The 24,750-nt window shown below is 36.6% G+C and overlaps 2 protein-coding genes across 5 annotated transcripts in view; both read left to right on the top strand.

Moving 5' to 3' along the window:
• Positions 1-24,750, top strand: part of LOC135144639 (zwei Ig domain protein zig-8-like) — a 412,694-nt gene that overhangs the window by 271,634 nt on the left and 116,310 nt on the right. The gene's annotated exons all lie outside the window — the stretch shown is intronic.
• On the top strand, positions 18,581-19,540 carry LOC135144687 (uncharacterized). The gene has a single exon (XM_064076739.1). It carries the CDS (start codon positions 18,581-18,583, stop codon positions 19,538-19,540), a length of 960 nt encoding a protein of 319 aa, XP_063932809.1.

Below are 24,750 nucleotides of genomic sequence, written 5' to 3' on the forward strand. Positions count from 1 at the left end.
GGAAACTGAAGACCTATTTCTTCGTACTGTAGGTGTCATTAAAAGTCGACAAAACGTAAAAGTAGAGAGTCGCTTACGCTCGGGAAGTAAAAATTATCTCTGGCATAAATATGGCTATCTGGAATTATGGATAAGATTTTTGTTGTGACCAACACATAAATATTTTATTCATATAAGTGTATTAGCTCTACTTAATTTTTTTGGTTTCAAATTTCTTAAATTTATATGTTCCTATAATATCCTAATAAAACTACTGAGAGACAAATTTTAAAATATTATAAAAGATAGAGGGTTCCATTTAAAGAACCGTAACCTCGATGTTTGACGTTTAAATGGAACACTTGTGTATTTGAAACTAATAGAAAATCGTTGCCCTAAATGATGTCTATGAAATTCATAATCTACTAAATGTTTGTCAATTAGAAATAAATAAATTTCGTCATGAAATATCTCAATGTATCCCTTGTATCTACCGCAAAATTTTGACAAAACGTCCAAAATAAAAAATTATCCGTCAAGCTTTAACAATACTTTATTTAGAATAATATCCGCTCCATTCCTCGTATGGGTACTATCTGAACACTTGGATGGTTAGATTATAAATAAAGAAATACTGTGAGCTCTGAAATAGTGATTTCACGATAGTGCCACAATAAAATAATTACTTTTTTCGCATTTCATTCAGTAATACACTAGATTTATGCACTTCAAATCGTACAGTAAAACCTCATTTTACTGAATAGCCAACCATGACTGCATAGCAACCATTACTGCATAGCTACCATTACTGCATAGCAACCATTACTGCATAGCAACTATCACTTTTTTCGCTTCCCGCCACTGGCAAAATACTCCATACGTCTTCTCGTATTTTTCCTTTGATTTCGCAGGGAGCAGACTCGTGCAAGCTTCACGGGTAGCATTCAAAATATCCTCACTTACGGGAATATTCCGTGAATCCATTTCTGATTTAGTTTAAAATTGTTTGACTGTTGTTGTATGCGAAAAACAAGTTCTGCTTGGTTGCTACGTTATTGAAAAGCGTTACCTACTATTATTTTTTATTCGTACTTGACTTTTACATAATATTTAAAATTATTAACGCAAATAATATCTGGTTATGAAATGCGAAAAAATAGTATACGCGCCTCGATAGAAAAGTCTTATTCACAACTCGTATGGTTTTTAAGTTACTCGTTCGCTTCGCTCACTCGTACTCAAACGAACCATACTCGTTTGGTAAAACTTCACTTTTCTATACTTGGCACGTAATGTACTATTACTCGTAATACCGTAAGTAATTTTTGTAACAAGTTGTCAAAAAAAATGAATATTTACATAAATCTGCAAGTTAGGGTTAAACCTTTTTTACCAGTTTATCTTAATCTGGAAATACTTTATATACAGGTGTCCCAAATAAAACTCCGCCGCCTTATATTTTCAAAACGAATAGAAATATTAGATTTTCTAAACTCCTTTGCTTTTAACTTGAAAGAGGAAACTTAATTTGGTATATTGCAAATATGACGCATATGTGGCGTCGGTATGGCAACGTAAAACTATATATTTTTTAAATTGTAACGCATTTTTTTAACGAATTATAATAAACCATGAATTACCATTACAATGATATGATATATGTAGTTGCCTGTTAAAAATGGTTGAATTTTTACTTCCCGAGCGTAAGCAAAGGAAGTACTGTAATCGAGTCCGTCGGCCGACTCTCTACTTTTACGTTTTCTCGATCTTTCATGACCCCTAGAAGACGAAGAAATAGGTCTCCCATTTCCGTCTGTCTGTCCGTCTGTCCGTCTGTCCGTCTGTCCGTCCGCCTGTCCGTCCGTCTGTTCGTCTGTCCGTCTGCCGTCCCGGATTTTTATTAGACAGATAATCTCCGAAAGTACTCGACCGATTGTTGTGAAATTTTGTACTTATATTAAGAATATGATGTAGATGGTAAAACGCTAACCAAAATTTGTCTAATCATCCCCACCACTAATGCGATGACGTCACTTCTAAATTGTACATAGTAAATGGGTTTTCAATTGTATAAAATAACATAGTCCTACACATGTAGTTTACAACTCTGAATCGACTTTTCATCCGAAACGTCCAGATTTTTGGAAAAAAAATCAAAATTATAAAACAACATTTTGAAATTTAATTTTTAATCTGCTAACCAGAATGCTTTGAAATGTTGCAGATGTTTTAAGGCTATAAAGAGCATCATAAATCTTTAGTCAAAAAATATTTGCTTATCCCCTCCAAAAACTTGATGACGTCAGCTCAAAAGTTTGTGGAATAAATCATATCTAAAATGTACAAAATATGATGAGCCTGTACTTGTCATTTATCACCCCATTCATATTTTTTGGATTTGCATATACAGAGTGACTCAAAAAAATTAATGAATGCGTAAATATATTTTATTGATTTAATCAGGAACTACAAAACGGAATGCTCTGACATCTTGCAGATGTTTTAAGGTTATAAAGAGCATAATAAATGTCTAGTCAAAATATATTTGCTTATCCCCTCCAAAAACTTGATGAAGTCAGCTCGAAAATTTGCCGAATAAATCATATCTAAAATGTACAAAATATAATCAGTCTGTACTTGTGATCTATCACTCCATTCATATTTTTTGGATTTGCATATACAGGGTGATTCAAGAAAATAAATGAAAGCGTAAATTTATTTTACTGATTTACTCAGGAACTACAAAACCGAATGCTTCGAAATCTTGAAGATATTTTAAAATTATCATAAGCATGGTAAATTTTTGATCAAAACGTATTTGGTCGTCCCCCCTAAAAAATTTAGGATGTCACCACAAAATTTTGCTGAATAAATCCTATCTAAAATGTACAAAATATGGTGAGTCTCTTCTTGTGATTTATCATTCCATTCAAATTTCTTCGATTTGCGTATACAGGGTGACTCAAAAAAATTAATGAATGCGTAAATTTATTTTATTGATTTAATTAGGAACTACAAAACCGAATGCTTTGAAATCTTGCAGATGTTTTAAGGTTATAAAGAGCATAATAAATTTTTAGTCAAAATATATTTGGTTATCTTCTACAAAAAACTGATGACGTCAGCTCAAAAGTTTGCCGAATAAATCGTATCTAAAATGTACAAAATATGATGAGTCTGTACTTGTGATTTATCATTCCATTCATATTTTTGGATTTGCATATGCAGGGTGACTCAAAAAAATTAATGAAGGCGTGAATTTATTTTATCGATTTAATCAGGAATTACAAAACCGAATGCTTTGAAATCTTGGGAATATTTTAAAGTTATTATAAGCATGGTAAACTTTTGTTCAAAATGTATTTGTTCATCACTCCTAAAAAAATTGATGACGTCACCCTTAAATTTTGCTGAATAAATCCTATCTAAAATGCAAAAAATATGATGAGTTTGTACTTGTGATTTATCATTCCATTCATATTTTTTAGATTTTCTTAAGAGGTGGTTCAAAAAAATTAATGAAGTCAATTTATTTTATTGATTAAATTAAAGGCAACACTTATTATTAGTATTACACCCCAACCAACCCAATTTGGTAGACACAAAATTTGTTAAAGGAAAAACTCGGTTGAAACATAAGGGTAGCACGCTTATTTACATCGACTTTAACATTACAGACCTGCATTTGTTTTATGCGCTCACTTGGTTCCGCGAATGTGAAATAGACATGTTTATAATCAACCAATTGTGAATATCACCGTCAAGAATTAAAATAAAACCCAATGTTTTATATAATAAGCGGAAGTCGAAGCAATAAAACCGATGGTCGTTTTGTTTACAGTTTCTCCGTTTGACTCTCACGTATGCTGTTACGCCTGTCATCTTAAATTAAGAATGTTTATACATACACGATTTTCAGTTGCCTCTGATACGTATACGTGAGTAAATTGTTTCGTTATTTTATTGATTATTACAAATCAATATTCAAAACGACCCAATTCATTTTCCCGAAAATTTGAGAATATAATAATTTTATTCTTAGTATTACACTACATCTATCCCAACTGATATACGTGTCCTTGCAAAAATGTTGATGACGTCATCGCAATTTTTTTTTAAATTCCCACTACAAAAATGTAATGAGAAAAAAAACACAATAGGCATGCAGTCGTCAAGTTTCCGACAGCGAGGGAAGTACTGTCTAAACTCTTTAGACCAATTTTTTAACTGTTAAAAACATTTACATTATGAAAATTGGATCGGCAAGAAAAGCCCAATTTTTATCGACTGAAACTGTGATCGTAATTTCATGATCCAATTTCGTTCAAAATATAGGTTTGCGTCGCAACGCCGACGACAAATATGTGTCGTATTTGCAGCGTTCCAAATTAAGATCACCCCTTCTAGCTAAAAACAATGGCTTTTAGAAAATTTCAATATCTCTATCCGTTCTCAAGATACAAGGTCGCAGAATTTTATCAAAACATCCGATACAAATTGAAAACTTTAGTACGATACAACATGAAACTATATAACCTAAGATAACTGTTCAGTTGCCTAGATTAGTAATTCATAAAAGAATATATATGCTAAGAAATTGCTGATCGATGAACACAGGAAATTGAAAAGTAACTTATTTTTTTTATTGCAGGTACGTATTCACCGACGCGATTACTTACCGTCTTTGAAAGTAAAGATGTAAAGGCAGACAACGTCTTGAATAGGAAAAAGGTAAGACAGTGCATTCTCTGCACCGTAACAAGCTGTACAAAGACTGACTGAAATGTGAAAGGGCTTTAAATTCGGAGTCAAGACCATTGTAATTTGTACAAATTTCTAACATTTTTATCCTGTGCTTCCGGATTCTAAACTGTCTTTTATTTATTGCTCAGTTACAGATAAATATTTGTACAGAGCTTCCCAAAACAACGATCAATAATAAGTTAAAACTTAAAATAAATATATCACAAAATGTTACTGAGAAAATTCCACTTTGAATATATTTATATTATTTTTTTCTTCTGGCACCATTCTGTCTAAAAAGTTAAAATTTTATGCAACTATACTCGTATTTTAAATAAACGACACAAACGTATGTTGGAATTCCGAACATGTCTCTTAAAATTCTTTTTTACAAACAAATAGATATGATGTGTAGCAAATACTCCACCCAACATGCAAATCCCACACCTTGAATGAGCATATGCATAACGGTGTCTTGGAAATTTCAGTTTTTAGTATTCGTATCACATATTGGACGGAATTCACTTTATTGATCCGATCGTTGTATTATTTAAATCTGAGTTTACTGTCAACTTTCACTACTTATTTGATCTGTTTTAAGTTAAAACGAATTAGTTAAAACTTATTCATAGTAACATTCCCAAAAAGTGGTAACAGTCCTCACCGGTAAAGGTCTGAAAATAATTTTTGATTATGCATATATTTTATTGCGTTTTTTGTGATTGCAGTAAATTTATTAAAGAAAAACATTGATATCGCGAGCTTACTAATTTTATAATAATTATAAGTCATGATTTTTTGTAGTCTCACCATGTCTTAATGTTATAAAAACCAATACGTATTGACGATAATTGATACCTATCAACTAGAGCCAAATCCTAGCCAAGTCTTGAAATAAATAAAAAATGGCATAAGTGTGACACAAATAAATTTAAAATTTCTATATTGAAAGCGTATCCTAATTAAACCCGATCTGTTAAACCGTAAATGATAAAATTGTCAACACTATAACAAACTGCAACATTCTCTTTTCACCATGGACTAATACCTATTATGAACATTTCCATGAGCAAAACAATTTGCATATGTGTTGTTACAAATAGATACATGTGAACATATTCTGGTTCAGTGAAACTAAATACAAAATTTCGTGTTTAAAATAATAATAATTGCAAGTGTGGTTCTTTATTCTGATCCAATTTCAGACAACCAGCAATTCTCCCCATAACAATAAAACTTCTATATGTACGCTCGTAATTCCCATTCATACGATATATTCAAATGGTCGGAGCAGAAGTATCGTTGTTAATTATCGACACTGGGATTAAAACGTCATTGAATCGCATACATCATGGCTTTTTGTCGTGGGTGATGACAATGTCCAATAATTCGGGACGTTTGATCAGCGAATAAACCGGCCTGAATCATTAATACCCTAGTTACGACATGAATATAAACTCTTTAATGAAATGCAAATATCGCTAATGCCACAGTTCCGTGTTAAATTTTTATCTCGTTTGAAATGGGTTCTTAATTGCTTCTTTTATTATCAGGAGGAAGTAAGGAACTATTTCGATCGTGCGGTGAGCATGCCTGAACTAGAACGGATTTAATTTAACTGTGAATAAAAATTCGGGGGCTGACAACAGCTGTATCTACCCTTCTATTAATGATAAGGACAAAGGGCAAAGGACTGCCAACTACGGACTGGGAATTTTAATTGCTCACCATCGCTATCTTCGTTATTATTATAGTTAGAGATTTGGTTAAATTAGCGAAATAGTGGAAAGTTTTACGTCGCATCTTAAGATTTTCATTGTTTCTGCTGGTTTCGGAGAGCCCCAAAGCGTTTCGAGGAATTTTAATTAAACAACTAATATTTATTTTTCAGACGACTTAAGACCACAATTGGTGGATGCGCCGGGAAAGCTGCCAAAGTTATACACTAGATCGTCAACAATCATTTTTGTATTTTGTTTTTTTAAACCTGTCATTACAACTTGTTCTTGCAACAATTTGTACCATTTTTTGTTACAAAAATCAAGAGCACTCTAAACGGAAGTGAAAACTCTCCAAGTTGTAAAGTAGAACGAATATGTAAAAAAAGGTACAGCCGAATTTGCTGGATGTTTTGATTATATCTGAAACAGATTTGAAAACTTCCGAGCAGCTATCAGAATGACTAGTGAAAGGGCAATCAAACAAAACCTACAGACCCCGCATCAGCCACAAAAATCTAATCCTTGTTTACAACGGTCGTGTAAACCTTTCTAGATAAGTTAAAAAAAGAAACCTCAGGCAATAAAATTTGGTCATTTTAAACGGTTTCTGTTGTTACGCCGTGTAAGCAAATATATCCCAACGAGACATTTGGAGCCGATTTATTTTTATTGGATGTACTCTTAAAAAGTTCCCTCATCTACAATAGAGTGACTATCGGATGATCAATTAAATTTGGTATCGAAGCAGAGTGTGACAACTCGTATATCTGCGCTATCTAGTATCTGGTATCAGTTACACGGTCTAAGGCTAGTTATGACGTCACGCAAATGTCACGATGTTGGTTTAACGGCCAATCAAACGACGCTATAAAAAGACAAAGTAGAAGATTTTTTATTCCTTTGTCACCTAACACCAGGTTTAAAATATTGCAACAAGTGTAAACATTTTCTGTATTGTTATCATGTCGAAATAGTTTATCAAATGAGTACACCCCAGAAACCCACAATTGATTCTGTACAATAACATTGGAAATAGAACTGGAAACACAAGTTGACGTCAATTTCAAATGTATTTAAATTCGCTGAATTTTCAAATCAATAATGGAAATTTGTTTACTCAGTTGATGTAAGCAGACTGGCAAATCATCGTTGCTGGCTCCGAAATGCTCGAGGTAAGATTTAGGAATACTTGCTGCCAGCTATTCTACTGCGTTTGATGATTTATTAGTTTTCACTGTTGTAGACATTCACAAGACTTTGAGAAAATCTTATTTATCAATTAAGTGAAAACCGCCAAAATTATTTGCGCCGCAGGTATTTTTTATTATCTGCAGAACTGTTGACGTATTCGTTAACTTTGGAGTGAGTTTACAATCTCATTTAATAACGACGAAACACCTAGCAAATTCACTAAAATATTTCCACTTTTCTTATCCTGTTGCTCCTACTACCGAAGTGGTGTAAGTAGATTACACTGATTACAGTATACAAATCAGTATGTTTTAAAATAATACGGTTAATGTGTAAATCAAGTATGTTACATTTTCGTTTTTATTGTTGACAAAAAATCTATCTCTGCCTCAAGTGAACTAATCTGATCCAATATATGAAATATGTGGTTTACGATGACTGACGTGTAATGCTCTAAAATCTAACTTCATATCATGAAAGGCACGTCTTATTTACATAAGTGACTCCAAAGCAGTCACGACTTCATCGTAACTGAGAATGTTGATGTGTAGTGTGGCTTACGAAACGAAGGTTTCAACTTTCGATTCTGAGAACAAGAAAGAACAGATAAAATGAAAAAATTCATGAATTTTAATTTCGCAGCATACAAGGGTTAAAACTTAAAAAAACTGATACATAAACAATGAATCCTTAAAAAATCTGAATTTGGTTAAGAACAACCCCGATTAAATCAGCTTTCAAGCGAAAAAGAGACACTGACATATTTTTATTACAGTGTAATCAAGGTCGATTTCTTCCAGAATACTTACGTACTAAAATTTAAAAATATTTCTTTGTTAATTAAAAAATAGTTCGTGAAAAATAATAAGCTGTGGGTCATTAGAAAAGCTCCAATCGATGGATTTAATAAAGGAAAGCCGTGACTGAACACATTAATACGTAAATCAGTTGCCAGCAACCACGTTTCTGCCCTCATCATTTAAATATACCCCAGAATTGGGAATTACATCGGTAAATATGAGATTCGGTGCGTAGGTGGGTATATTGTTGTTTGCCTGAACATAAGATTTGCATTATGTTCGCAACATAAATTTGACAGCTAGGGACGGATGGTCATAAAACCAAACCAAGACGAGACTAATAAAGAAATTTTGTTGAATATTTTTCAGGATATAAAAGTGGAAACACGTATCGAGTTCGCTCGGCCTTCGCTAGTAGAGCTTTACCGAGGAAAATTAGGAAAAACTGCTTACTCTTCCGTAATTCCCCAGCGAGATTTACCTCAAGTGTATTTTGATCGTTCCTTTTTCTCGGTGTCGTCGTTATAAATTCGCCGGTTCATTAAAAACAAATTGATGTATGAAATTCTCCTCCGGGATATTGTTTTGTCGGTTAAATTTTAAAAATTTCGGGAATTTCCAAGTAATGAAGGGAACAGGCAACGTGAAAGTTAAGTTATTTGCAATCGTCTGAAAAAGACAAAGGTTCCTATCTGTGATCCGGGTCTGCCGAAACTGCGTTCTTATTACGTTCGAGAAATTTTTTGGGAGACCCCCAAGTTTAGTAAAATTTGTTTCACATCGAGCAGGGCGTGGTGTATATTCCTTTTTTATTTTTTAATAATGCTTTTAAACACTGCCGAGCTAAAAAGCTTAAAATGCAGCTCCATCGTGTTTTAATGAAAGGAGAGACTTGAAGGGTATATAAATAATTGAATTAAAAATGATTAAATAATTAATCAAAAGAGTTTTATGTTCTTTTAAGAATTTTAGCGTTGCCGTACCTATAATAAATCATGTTAATAATAAATGACGTTTTATAAATTAACATCATTTTTTATTACAAAGTTAACAAATTTCACAGCATCTAAAATTGTTTCCTTCCAACAAACTCAGTTTGTTATTTAAAAGTGTGCAAATTTTTATTCGTTCTCTTTATTGATTTATAACAGTTCATAGAAAACTACTACTAATAACGGACACTATAACTGTAAAGGGTAAACAAACGCGTCATTTTTTCTGCTTTGATTGTTTTATTATATATTTATACGAGATCAAACGTTTTAATTAGGCGCATATATTTCTGGAACCACAAAATGAAATCAGCGTTGGAAAAACAGAGAACGAAGGTTTACAAATAATATTTATTCTGCAACCATCAGACAACACAATTATTAAAACAAATATTGAATGAAAATAAAAAAAGATAAACACACAGGATGACAGAGCAATTAGTGGAGGGAAGACACGGTTGGATGATCAAAAATTGGGTCGTAAAAGAGTGAATCAGGCCAAAATTTCATTCACCGAGTTTGTTTACCATCCCGTTATTAATTGTTAGTTAGTTTTTGTCACAATTTTCGCAATAATAACCACTTTAAACCCCGTTGATGGACGTCAAATTTAAACTTTTTTTTGTTGATAAGTCTAAATATCGCAAATCAAATAGTTAATTAGGAGGAGTAATCAAATTACATTACTGAACATTCGACGTACAGCCTAAATAGTATACGATGAAATAAATGTAGGATGAATTCTTTAGTTTGATTAAGACAGCCCCAATTATAAATAATAAAATATAATCTTTCCATAAAACTGCTCGTCATATATTTCGAGAATATGAGTGAATAAAAACTAGTCTGGCTGTCTCAGCAAAAAGTAGGAAACCTAATTAAATCTAAGATCAGTATTACCAACAAGATAAAATGAGCGATAACATTTTATTTCGCTGGTCTCTGGAAAAAATGGACCATAAAAAAATCGACGCCTTGTCGGTTGCTATCATGTAGGAAACAAAAATAATAATCTTTAGTTTACATGAATTCGTTCTTTAGTAATTAAGCTAATGTTAGGGTCTTATCCACATTTCACATGTTAGTTACTTTTTCCGCAACATATTTGTGCATAGGTACACTTTACAACTATAAAAAAAGGATGCATCCCGATAAATTTTAAGTGAAATTTGTTTCATGAAATTTGATAAGAGAATAATTAAAGAATTTTTCGACAGTGTTTTGCAATCTCGGTAAGCACACTATTTTTGTATACTAATAAAACTTTATTACTTTGAAATTCCGAATCCATAAAACCAAAAATTTCACATTCACAATTAGAGGTTGTCAACTCCCAAACACGAACCCACTTGCTCTACTCAGTAAAGAAATGAAACTAATTAGGTCCTTAAAATTTTATTAGTAGACACAGCGTCTTTACAGCACAAGATAATCTGAAAGTAGCCTAAAATTTCAACGTAATCGATTCTGTGGTTTCAGGCTATTGCTATAATACGGTCGTCAACATATAGACAAAAGTACGGTAAGCAAACGATACTTTCGTATTCGACAAGTTAGGAAACTCCGAGAAAAATTAAATTAGACACTGACTAAAAATATTACATTACAATTCTTCTCTTACGTCGGAAGTAAAAAAAAACACATTAAAGAATATTTATAACAAACAAAATATGCTACAACGAGCATAACACAGGTGCATTAAAAAATTAAATACACATGCTGATGAAAATGAATACGCTACTAAAAAATCGAATAATTAATTAAACACTGTTAAAACTTGCTTCAAATATCGTACAGTCAAGGTATAAATTTTCTCAATTTCCTTCGGTTAAATAAATATTGTTCTTTAAAAAAACACTACTTACGGAGTTTTCTGATAATAAATAAACCTTAAAATTAGCTGACGCCACCTTGTTTTCGTCCCGCATAGCTCCAGAACTCCATATTTCCAATTTAGGGCAAGAAAATGGGATTTAAACTTGTAAATAAGTCGGTGAAAACTGTGAATACAAGCTGCTGTTTCCCCCGAACTTTTCCCCTTCAACACGTTTTTTAAGTGTGGAAGGACCAAGAAACCTGTCGTAATTTTCGAGGGATGGCAATCAAGCACTAATTCCAGCGCAAGGGTCCAAACTAAGACCCGCTTTATTTCCATCAATGGACCACTTTTCAAATTACTCAGACACCGAATGATACATCGCTCGACACGTGTCAGCTGATACTCTTGAGATGGTGCTGGTGGGTTTCAGAACATTTGCCACAACGCTGTCACTTCGATATATCAAAGTGCAATCTCTGCGGCTTATTATCAACTGTGCTCGCTCCAACCGAACAGGGAACAATAGGAACGCTTAAATATCTTGATTTATGAGTGGAACTATTTACAGCTTATCGACAAGAAAAACAAAGATAAACATTTATTATTGCTGTAAGATTACCCCCCGGGGACAATTACAGGGGATATGTGCGTGGAGAGGGTTCCATCTGCCTAACATGGAACGTATCAAATTTTTATGGATGCTTGTTTTGTGCTATTGGGTATTCAGATTTCGTGATGAAGAGATACGACTAGGAGTGTATTCGCACATAAATAAAAATTTAAAAGAATGGAATCCAACGAAAAAGAAAGTAACTTTGTTTCTGCGTAAATTAGGAAGTTCAACATAACTAAACACATTTGAAAATGTTATGAACTTTGTTATAAGTAATTAATTTTCATTTCTTACCTGGCCATCAAGCTCTCTTCTCTATTATGTTAATTATTATTAAAAATCTGACTATGACAGTTCTCGCGAGGGATCGAGCAAAATAAATGTTGAAATTGAACCCTCTATAATGTTAATTTTACAGCAAGCAAATTTTCATTTTTACTTGCATATCGTAAGCTAGGGAAGTATTGTAATCGGCTTATTGTCTAATTTCTGGTTTCTCAACGTTTTATGGCTGTTGAAATAAGAAAATGTCCGTCCCCTGTTTACATCTGTTCGTCGTCTATCATGTGCTTTTTAGCGACTTTATTGGAGAGTTGATCTTCGCAACTGAAAGATTGATTACTAGTTTTTTACTTTTTATCATTTTATTGATCTACAGAGTTGCTCTGTAAATATTGTCAACCTTATTACAATATATAACAGGGCTAGACCATTTCTATTCACTATGCAGGTTCTATCTCCGTATCAACTTTCTTTCCATTATATCAGAATGGTCTCAAAAATACATTCTAAGATACATTGGCTGTACTTCACAGGAAAAGAAAGTTGTCTCTAAATAACTTTAAGGCAGCTGTTGAGAAATTATTATTATTATTTTCTGTAAAATTTGCCTCTATCCAAAAAAATTCCATGGCGCTTCTTATATTTCCAATAAATATTTGTTGTCTATAATAATTAACTATAATGAAATTGATAAATTAATAAATAAATAAATAAATAAATACGAGGGAGCAAGATACATAACTGAAATGGAACAATGGAATGTCAAACTAACAGTACTGAAAGAAAAAGCAAAACTAAAGGGAAGGGGCATATTTATTGATTCAGAGCTAACAAAAACGGAAAGAGGGATCCAGAAATGCATCAGGGATGTGGCCATAATTGAAAAAGGAAAAGGCGCGAATATAAAAGTGGGATACCAGAAACTAAATGTTAATGGACAGATGATGAAGTGGAACCACGCAAACAAAAGGTTAGAAATGGCCAAACTAGATGAAAATCCACAAAACCAAAAACCAATAAACAGGGATCAGCGACGACGACAAGGCGAAGAAAAGGGTATAATGAGAATGGAATAGGAAATGGAAGTCGAGATGAAAGTAATAGGCAAATCATGCAGAGAAATAGAACAATAGAGCAAAGCATAGTCAAGGAAGAAGAAGTACAAACAAACGAGAATAAAAAAGAAGAGGACTCTCGGGTGCAGAGAGCTGATGACTCACTCACTTTAAATTTACACATCAACGAAACCAAAACGAAGCAAAACAACAAAATCTTTGGAATGAAAAACAAAACACGAATAGGAACCTGGAGCGTAAGAACAATGTTAGAAGCAACTCAGCTGGCGCAGATAATACATGAAATGGACCTCCTCAATATCAAGATTCTAGGGATATGTGAGACAAAATGCCCAGGAAATGGAGAAATAACAAACAGAAATGGCAGCGTCTTGCTTTACTCAGGGAAAGAGGAAAGCGAGAAAAGAAAGGGTGAAATAGGTATCCTGCTATGTTACAATGGAATCCCATTTCGGACCGAATTATAACAGTAAGAATGAAGCTTAGATGTGGGTACGTAACAAAAGGTCAGCAGATGTGGGCAGTGACCATCACTTACTGATTGCTAAAATGAGAATGAGAATATGCGTCGTAAAAAGAAACGAAGAAGAACTAAGAAGGAAAAAAATCAACGTATAAAAGTTAAAAGAAATAGACATCAAAGCAAAATGGAGTGCCCGACTAGAACAAATCAAAACGAAAAGTTAGAACAAAGAGATAAAAGAAAACATACAAGAAGCAGCAAAGGAAGTGCTAGGTAGTATGGAGAAGAAAAGAAAAAGAAAGAATGGATAAGTGATGGCACGTTGAATCTTATACAGGAAAGGAAAGACATTAAAGCCAAGGTGAATGAAATGAGAGAGCAAGAAGAAAACGAAAAACTAAGAACAGAATACGGGAAGCTAAACAGGGAAATAAAGAAAAGTGCAAAGAAGGACAAAGCAACATGGACGAACAAATTAGCACAAGAAGCGGAAGAAACGGCAGCAACGAATAATATAAGAAAACTATACAAAATCACGAAAATATTAACCAATAAAAGCTACAACCCCAATAAACCATTATACAACAAACTCATTACAACACCTGAAGAACAAGTGAAACGATGGCAGGATTATTACACAGAACTACTTGAAGAAGGAGGTATGGAAACAGAAGCAGCAAGCATAGAGGACAATGATGAAAAGTGCGAGCTACTGAATATCAGTACCGAAAAAACCAGGAGGAGGAAGCCAAAGAAACGATCAAACACATGAGCAATAACAAATCGCCAGCAGCTGACGAAATACCATTAACATAGGATATCTCGACAAACGAAGAGATACCAAAAGAATGGAACAATGGGATAATAGTAAAATTACCGAAGAAAGGCGAGATAAAAGAATGTAAGAACTGGAGAGGAGTGACCCTACTGACCACGGCAAATAAAATCCTGGCACAATACAATAATCAACCAACGAATAAAGCAGAAAATAGACAATATTCTGAGAGAAGAACAAGCAAGTTTTAGAAGAGGTAGATCGTGTATAGATCAAATCGCAACGATGAGAATGATAATAGAAAAGACAATCGAACGAAACGCAAACCTGATTCTGGTCTTCGTGGACTTTGAGAAAGCATTCGATAGGATAAATCATGGAACAATGTGTGGAAAATATTAAATCAGAAGCGGATCCCGGAAAAAATGATAAACCTCGTCAAAATGATGTAGAACAGTACTCTCATTACCTTTCAATATCTGTCGGGACCATATATTATGCGAAACAATAAACCAGAGAAATGGAATAAGCTGGAGCCCACTACACAATAAGAAACTAGCACACGTAGACTACGCAGACAATATCTGCTTAATGTCAACCAACGAAAAAGATATTAAAAGGATGTTAGGAAAGTTTGAAAGAGAAGCAGCTAAGGTGGGAATGAAGACTAATGTAAATAAAACAGTGTTAATGAAAACGGGAAAAACTCTAACACAAGAAAAATTACTCTTGAATCAACGAGAAATAAAGGAAGTAAACGAGTTCTGCTACTTAGGAAGCATAATCAGCATGGAGGGAAGAACGGAAGAAGACATAAAGCAAAGGATTTGGAAAGCACAAGGGGCCTTCGGAACACTAAAGAACATCGCCACATATTACGCAAAACACCAAGTTACGTATCTTTAACAGCAATATAAAATCTGTTTCGTTGTACGGCAGTGAAACAGGGTCAATGACAGGAAAACAACAACAAAGAATACAAATTTTTGTCAATAAATATCTACGCAAAATATTGAAAATATACTAGCCAAGAAAGATCCGAAATGAAGAGTTATGGAAACTAACACAGCAAAAAAGTATGAGAAAACAAACCAAAAGAAAAAAGTGGAACTGGATAGGCCATACATTAAGGAAAGACAACAAGGACATCACAAAACATGCACTAAAGTGGACTAAGGAAGGAGATAGGAACAGAGGAAGACCGGCAACCAGCTGGAGAAGAGTTACTGAGAGAGAAAGAACAGAGACGGGGAGAAGTTGGAGAGAGCTCACAAGAATGGAAGTTAAAATAAATTAATAATAATACTAATAATAATAATGATAAGATATAAGATTAACTCAAATTATATTATTCGTTACAACTATCTGTATGCAATATGTCGGATGGCAATGAAAAGTTAAGATCAGCAACCAAAGGAATCTGATTAAATAAATACGACATTGTATAGATTGGTGACTTAATTAACAAATTTGTTTTAACTACTTGTAAACGAAACGTTAAAATTTTTAAGGAAGAAGTGGTAACATGTTCAATATGATCCTCAAAAGTAAAACTATCGTCAAATATAATACCTAGATCTTTCACGCCGTTACTTTAAAGATGTATCGCAGATATTGTAGTCAAATAAGCAGTATTCTTTGTTGCGGGCGTAACTAACCACTTTACATTTTTTAATGTTGACTGGTGTTCGAACAATAATTGCTCCATTCCGGCGCACGCGCGAGTGAGCGGAAGTAGTACGCTACTGAACGTACAAGGTGCATGAGTGAACGGTTTTTACTCTCACGTGTTCCTCGTTGTGCTTCTCAAAATCAGGCTACCAAGAACCAGGGGCCCCTGTCACCTACAGCAGGATACTCCAGGTTAGTGGTACTTCTCAGTTATTCTCGGTCCTTCGCGCAAAGTTAATTCACGGCACCCCGCGTGCACATTTGGTCCTAATCGGAGCCGGATCATAACCTCACATTTATCGGTTTCTCGGTCGACGCTTTATCGCGTATCGCCGCAATGACTAACGAAGAAGTGTTGCAATCTCAAATTAAGAAGCTCGCCGTACTGAAATCTACACGGGAAAAGTTATTTGCTCAAGTTCAAAACTGTTATGACTCCGTGAAGAGAACCACCGTTGATACAGCTCTTCAGTTCAAGCCTCGGTACGAAAAACTAGAGGTTATTGAGATAGAAATGGATAAGACTCAGAATGCAATTATTCAGCTAAATGCAGATTTATTGGATAATCGCCATGCTCTCGAAGTCTGTAAGGTGCAAACAGCTTTCGATGATTTACTATTTAACACACGGGGTCGTTATTTAGACCTGGTGAAGACACAACCTCCGCAGCAAACCAGCAGTAATTCGGTCGCCAACAGCAACCAGCATTTGCCCAGAATAAATATCCCTACGTTCACCGGTCGCATCGAAGAATGGTCGGCGTTTTTCTCACTGTTCGATTCGGTTGTCCACAAAAACGATGCGTTATCAGAAGCTGAAAAATTCCAGTATTTGCGCTCTTATCTGCGAGATGACGCATTAACAGTCATTGCCAATTTTCATCTAACCCCCGAAAATTACGCACTGACGTATGAGGCATTGCAACTTCGCTACCAGAATAAAAGACGGTTGGCGACTCACTACGTCAATCAGATTCTAGGTTTTACTCCTTTATCATCCCCAAGTTCTAGCAGTTTGAGACATTTTTTGAATATTCATTCGAATTCCATTAATGCTCTTAAGGCTTTGAATCTTCAAGACCTTGGTGATTTTTTGCTGTTTCAATTATCGTTTGCAAATTTGGATCCTGTATCTAGAAAAGCTTTTGAGAATAGGCAAAGTTCAAATTCCGTTCCCAGCTATCAGGCGTTAATTGATTTCATAACGGATCAGAATCGAACGTACGAACTTCTCTCTCAGGACACAAAATCACCGAAATGTAAATCTCTATCAGTTAAGTCATTCCGTGCTTCACTCATGACAAATGCCAAATCCGATGCCTCCTCTACGTGCTCTGTCCCGTGCGTGCTCTGCAAAGGTTCACATCCCTTTCCGGCATGCAGCGAATTTCTCCAGAAAACAAATGAACAGAAATATGATACGTTGAAGAGATTGAGACGATGTTTCAACTGTTTGGGTGCTCATAATCGAAATGAATGTCAATCTCGTAAAACTTGTCGTATTTGTCACAGCAACAAGCATCACTCCGTGTTACACCAGGAGTCCAAGGTGGATACCTCCGAAACTAGTACTTCTCCCTCTGTAGAGGAAAGAAAATCTCCCGTTGTGTTTTCGTGCAAGACCTCAGCGGAGCGCAACACTGTTTTACTAGCGACTGTGACAGCCCAGATCCAAGACTGTAATGGAGATTATCACAAGATAAGAGCTGTGGTTGATCCCGGCTCTCAAGTATCAGTGATTACTTCATCAACGGCGCAACATTTGGGATTAAAAAGAAGCAGATCTCCCATTGAAGTTACTGGCATCGCCAGTTTTCCTGTCCGAACTCAAGGTCTCATTCGTACCACTCTACGCTCTAGAACTAGTGATGATGTCGTAAACGTTCACGCTGTTGTACTTTCGGATATTCCTAATAAATTTCCTAGTCAGACGTTACCTTCTCACATTAAGGATCAGTTCAGTCATCTAACGTTAGCTGATGAAAACTTCCATCAAGCTGCTCGAGTTGAATTCTTAATTGGAGCAGATCTATATCCTCACATTTTATGTAATACGCAGCCTAATGTTATTCAAGGACAACCCTCTGCCATTGACACAATCTTTGGATGGATTTCATCTTCAACAAATTCCCCCTTGTGTTCTCTTCTCACATGCACCGATTCTCTTGATGATACCGTTCGTAAGTTTTGGGAAACTGAGACTCTCGCTGATAACCTTTCAGTCTCCAATCCTGAAGATGACTTTTGTCAATCTCATTTCAAGGACACGCACTATCGCGATCGCTCAGGCAGATATGTGGTATCAATGCCAGTCCGTGAGCAGCGCTCGCCGCTTCTCAGCAACCGAGAGACAACTCTGAACACTTATCTCAAAATGGAAGCTCGAATGTCTCGGCGTCCCCAACTCAACGCTGCTTATATTACTTTTCTCCAAGAATACCGCGATCTCGGACATATGCAACTAGCCGCACAACCTTCCATGTACGTACTGCCTCATCATTGTGTTCAAAAGGAAACTAGTTCAACTACCAAAGTGCGAGTTGTGTTTAACGGATCCTCCCCTGACTCAAACGGGACAACGCTTAATCAGCAACTTCTGCCCGGTCCTAAGCTACAAAAGGATTTGAGCCACATTCTCATGAATTTTCGCCTTCATGCTATAGCAGTCACAGCGGATATTCGACAGATGTATAGACAGATTTGGTTGAATCCAAAGCAACGTTATCTCCAGCACATATTCTGGAGACCAGATCCCGCTTCTAATGTGCAGGAGTATGAGTTAAAAACAGTGACATATGGTTTAGCACCATCAGCATATCTTGCTCAACGTGTCCTTCTCCAGCTCGTCGAGGACGAAGGGCATGAGTTCCCATTGGCAGTACAAGCTATCACAGAAAGCACCTATGTGGACGATATTGCGCATGGTGCCTCTACAGTTGAGGAAGCGAAGTCGCTACAGTTACAACTCGCAAACCTACTCAATCGTGGCGGTTTCCAGCTGAGAAAATGGGCTAGTAATGATCCAATTGCTCTAGATCATGTTCCAGAACAGCATCGTGAATCTCCGTTGAATTTCTCAAGTGACGATCCTTCTATTAAGATTTTTGGATTACGGTGGGATCCTCGGTCTGATACTTTCACCTATTATGTACAAGAATTTGATTCTCAAGTTACCAAGCGCACTGTTCTTTCTTATATCGCTCGAATCTTTGATCCCATGGGGTGGTTATCTCCAATAGTATTTTGGGCTAAGCATTTTCTGCAACAGATATGGATCTCTAAAGTGGGCTATGATGATATTCTGCCGCCTTCCCTATCGGAGGCTTGGGGAAGGTTTGCTTCTCAAATGCGGTGTCTCCGCGCACTTAAAATTCCTCGATACATTCTCCAAAGTTTGCCACGTTGTTCTTGGTAGGATTCTCGGACGCTTCCTCTAAAGGATACTCCGCTTGCATCTATTTACATGCGTATGATTCCAGTAGCACTTGTAGCAATTATCTTTTGAAGGCCAAGAACAAAGTGGCACCCCTCAAGACATTGACTATTCCTCGATTGGAACTCTGTGGAGCGTTGTTATTATCTCGACTACTTCGTGATGTGATTAAATCTCTTAAAGCCGTAAGATTTGAAAATGTTCATCTCTATACCGATTCTCAGATTGTCCTTGCATGGCTCCACACCTCTCCTCATCTTCTCAAAACCTACGTGGCCAATCGTGTAGTTCGCATATTAGAGCTTACATCTCTTCACCAATGGGCACACACAGTGTCGAATCAAAATTCAGCCGACTTTGCGTCTCGAGGATTATTTCCCGAAGAGATCATGGATTGTCATTCCTGGTGGAATGGACCAGATTTTATGCAGAATCCGCCGTCCAAGTGGCCCGTAAGAGACGAAAATTATGTCGCACCCGAAGAGCTCCCGGAGCGTAAAAACGATCCTATAGTTTTGCGCATCCAAGCCGACCCAGAAAATCCTCTGTATGAAGTTGTGTCACGATTTTCTTCATTGAGTAGACTACAACGCGCTTTCGCATTTATTCGCCGATGGCTACTCCGAATAAGATGTCCTGAGATGAAAGGTCCACTCTCAAGCGAAGAGATGCGATACTCGACCTTATTGCTTGTGCGTCTCACACAGCAAAACCATTTTCCTCTGCTCATAGAAGAGTTGCGTTCCAAAGGTCACACCACAACTCCATTAAAGAAGCTGTTCCCATTCTTGGATGCAATGGGTATAGTTAGGGTGGGCGGACGGCTACGACACTCCGCCCTTCCCCTAGATGCGAAACACCCTCTGCTTTTACCTCAGAAAGCTCATCTCTCTGCGTTAATTTGCGACTACTATCATCTGTACGCTTGCCACGCTGGACCTAGAAGCGTGCAGACGCTTATACAGCAGAAGTTCTGGATAATATCGATTCGATCCCTCCTACGGCAGCGCATTTTTCGCTGCATTCGCTGTTTTAAGTTTAAATCGAAACCTGTATTTCCCTTGATGGCTGATCTACCGCCAGCTCGAGTTCAACCTAGCAAACCGTTTTCCTCTGTTGGCATTGACTTTGCCGGACCCTTCACGGTCAGGGAAAGTCGTCGACGTAAGGCCCACACATACAAAGGGTATCTCTGTTTATTCATATGTATGTCTACGAAAGCGGTTCATTTAGAAATGGTCTCGGAACTCTCCACGAAAGCCTTCTTAGCCTCGCTCAACAGATTCACCGCACGCCGTGGTCTACCCTCTGACATATACTCTGATTGCGGACGTAACTTTATCGGCGCCGCTCGCCACCTGAGGGAGGTGAGTCAGTTTCTACGTTCGCACTCCTCTGAGATAACGAGTTCCTTAACTTCTTTGGAGATAAAATGGCATTTTAACCCTCCAGCCGCTCCAAATTTTGGCGGCCTATGGGAGGCTGCGATCAAATCCGCAAAGAGTCTCTTGTATCGATCAATCGGCACCTCTCTCTTAACTTTCGAAGAGTACAGCACGCTATTTTGTAAGATTGAGGCGGTATTGAACAGCCGTCCCTTATGTGCCGTCACCTCTAACCCAGAAGACGCTGTAGATTACCTAAGCCCTGGACATTTCTTAGTCGGCAGACCTTTATTGCAACCTCCTGAAGCTCCCTTGGAGGACAACTTGAATTGGACCTGTCGGTGGCAACTACTCTCCCAGCTGTATCAGCGGTTCTGGAAGAGGTGGTCTACGGAGTATCTCCATACTCAACTCCAACGTCAGAAGTGGAATAAGGATCAACCAAACATTCAACCCGGCGCCATTGTCGCATTGTATGGCGCAGAAACTACCCCCCTTTCATGGCCGTTAGGACGCGTACAAGAGGTACATCCTGGAACCGATGGAGTCGTCCGTGTGGCCACAGTGAAAACCGCGACCGGTTTATATACGCGTCCGGTAAACAAGCTCGTGATTCTCCCAACCCAATTCTCAATGGAGAATTGAGTGAACTCTCATAATGTACATAAGGAACTCTCTTTAATTTTCGTTTAATTTTTCGTTAAATTTTGTTAAAATTTGGTGGGCGGTTATGTTCGAACAATAATTGCTCCATTCCGGCGCACGCGCGAGTGAGCGGAAGTAGTACGCTACTGAACGTACAAGGTGCATGAGTGAACGGTTTTTACTCTCACGTGTTCCTCGTTGTGCTTCTCAAAATCAGGCTACCAAGAACCAGGGGCCCCTGTCACCTACAGCAGGATACTCCAGGTTAGTGGTACTTCTCAGTTATTCTCGGTCCTTCGCGCAAAGTTAATTCACGGCACCCCGCGTGCACAACTGGAAACTTATTTTTGACACACCAGGTTACTACCTTCTGTAAAACATTTTGCAGTAGAATGCAGTAGATGTAGTTTTGGGAAAAATCTTCAGATCATCAGCAAACAACAGCAAATCTATCAACATATCAGGGCTCAAAATGTCAGTGATGCCATCGTTAAAAATTATAAATAATAATAGCTCAAGATTAGATCCTTGGGGCACGCCTGAACTAGGTGTAACACAATAAGATTTGAAACCGTTGTACATGACGTATTGATTGTTTCCGGTTGCCCAAAAATGATCTAAATAATAAGATTACAGATTCACTAAAGCCAAATGCTTCGAAATCTTGTCGGAAGCTTTTGAAAAGTCCATATAAATTGCCTTTATTGTCAAGTACATTTGCCACGTACTAGGTGAAGCAAGAAAAATTTGTTGCTGTAGATCTTTTGCCCAGAAACCCATGTTGTTATGGAGATATTAACTCTTTTATTTGACTGTAAATGCAGTTAAATACTCTTTTCAAAAACTTTCGCAAAATTGTTGAGAACTGAAATTGGGCGGTTATTAGAAATTAATGATGGATCTGCTGTTTTTAGCACTGGATAAATTTTAGCAATTTTACAGGAATTTGGAAAAGTGTTAGTAAATAGTGCTAAGTTAAACAAGAAGTGAAGAAGTTTGAGCAAAACATATCCGCAGTCTTTGACCAAATAGCTTAATGTAGTTTATGATTAACAACTCTTATACATTGGATTTCTTGTCTTGATAGACCAGTACATGGAAAGTGGTAAGGTTTTTTGCAGGAGTCACAAGTAAGTAATCTTATCATTATCCGGCACTTTAGTTTTTTTACAAATTCCGCACAGTGTATCTATTTTTTAACTTAAGAACTGCAACCGTCGCATTCCACTTATATATTACTTCAAAAATTACTATAAAGAAGATGAAGCTTAGCTACGTACGGACCGATAGGTAGATTAGTAACTCAATTCTTATCTACAAATAATGCTCGGTATTTACGAATATAAGTAATAATTGGTTGAAAATAGTAGCATGTTCCATTTATGAAGCAAGATAAGACCTTCAGTGCAAAATATGCTTCTTTGTTGGTTATCTTAAGAGACTGGTGGTACAAAATTACGCAGTTGTCTTGAACTACTGAAAAATTCCTTTGACAAAGTCGGATAGAACTAATTTAAGGTTACAATTAATATTATTTTCAAATATAGAGGTGTTTCGTTCGAAAGTTTGTGACGAAATTCCGGTTGGGACGGTCCGGTGACGATCCGGAATTTCGCCGATAACGTGTGGGGTCGACTAGTATCGCTTATCTCAGAAACACGTCTGGCCGATCAAGCTTATGCAGCGACCTTCACGCCCCCGGGGATGGCGCCTTCGGTCAGGAGCGGCGGCCGCTCGGGCGCCAGCTCCCTATCCGGAGGATGGAGTGCCGGGGCGCTCTAAAGCTGGAGAAACGGAATTCAGGTGGTGAGCGCCCGCGAAAACACGAGAATAGATAAAATAAAACGGTAAGAATATTTTACAATGAATAGGGTTTATTCCCTGCCACCAGCTACATGGTCTAAAATAATAATCTTACGGCTAATCTTAATTTAACTAACAAACTAAATAAACAAAAAGAATTAAACGTCCGGGACGGTAACGACACATGCACGACGGTTTCGACTTCTGACGGTGAAAAAAAAAACGCGGCGACGGTGACACGGTTTCTCGCTCGGGGCGGCGATTTAAAAACCGGTACTTAAACAGGCAGGCGACCCAAGAAGGTACTTACGGTGGTCGGAGGGCCAGACTTCACACTTCTCTAAATCACAAAATTCCAAAACAGCCACAGCACTTCCTGACACTCTGAAGCTTCAGGCCAGAATCCTCTTCTTCCGGCGCGGCGATCGCGGTTTTACCCCCGGTTCTCGCGGTACGCGTCACGGTTTCCAGCCCGCGAAAATTCGCTTCGTTACAAGTTATACATCATAGTTGTATTCTTTTAAACGTAGCATCCTTCTTAAAACAATAGGAAAACGATATATCAGGCATAATGATTTTTTGAGCGACAGGTGTCAACACATTTGCATTTTTATGTAAAAAACGGTGTTAAAAATTCTTGATTTCGCCGCGATTAAGATGGAGGTATAGAATTTTGCAACAAACTTTTTAATTATCTTGTCTTGTCTTGTCACCCTCATAAAAACTGCAGAGTTAAAGCTAAAGGTTAATTAAATTTGTAAATTGACAGTCATATTTTTCAAATGGGACACCTTTATTTTATGCCATGTTCGAGTTGGTCGCTAAGTAAACTTCTTTTAATACCGTATTTATGCAGAGGTTTATCTCGACAGTTTCTTTTGGAATTATGGTTACTAATACCAAAAAAATGTTTACTTTACTACAAATTCGAAAATGTTATACAATAAGGTCCCATTTGAAAAATATGATTGAACTGAAAGTTTAAGAATTTAACTACCCTGTATAAATAAGTTAAATTACCTTAATCAAAAAAACGTCGAATCTAACTTCATTTTTCTCCATTTTTAATACCTTAAGAAACCTAAATCTATAAAGTACATATATAAAAATAACATTTACGAAAGTACAACTTCAGTGCATGACGTTTACCTAAATGAAACCTTACTTATTTGAAAATAATTTTCGGTTATGACCCAGAAATGTTTTTTTTTCGACTCAATAATGAATGATCAACCCCAGATCATTGAGACACACTCTAAATTTTTATAATTATAAACTTGCTGCATGCAAATAATGTTCAGTTTCCAGTTTACACATTGCAGAAGTAACGTTTGTATTGTTCAGTACTGACGAATTTTC

The sequence above is a fragment of the Zophobas morio genome, unplaced genomic scaffold (assembly GCF_036711695.1).
Source record: "Zophobas morio isolate AGI-343-1 ecotype UQ-CSIRO unplaced genomic scaffold, CSIRO_AGI_Zmor_V1 ptg000108l, whole genome shotgun sequence".
In the NCBI taxonomy this organism is placed as follows: Eukaryota; Metazoa; Arthropoda; class Insecta; order Coleoptera; family Tenebrionidae; genus Zophobas; species Zophobas morio.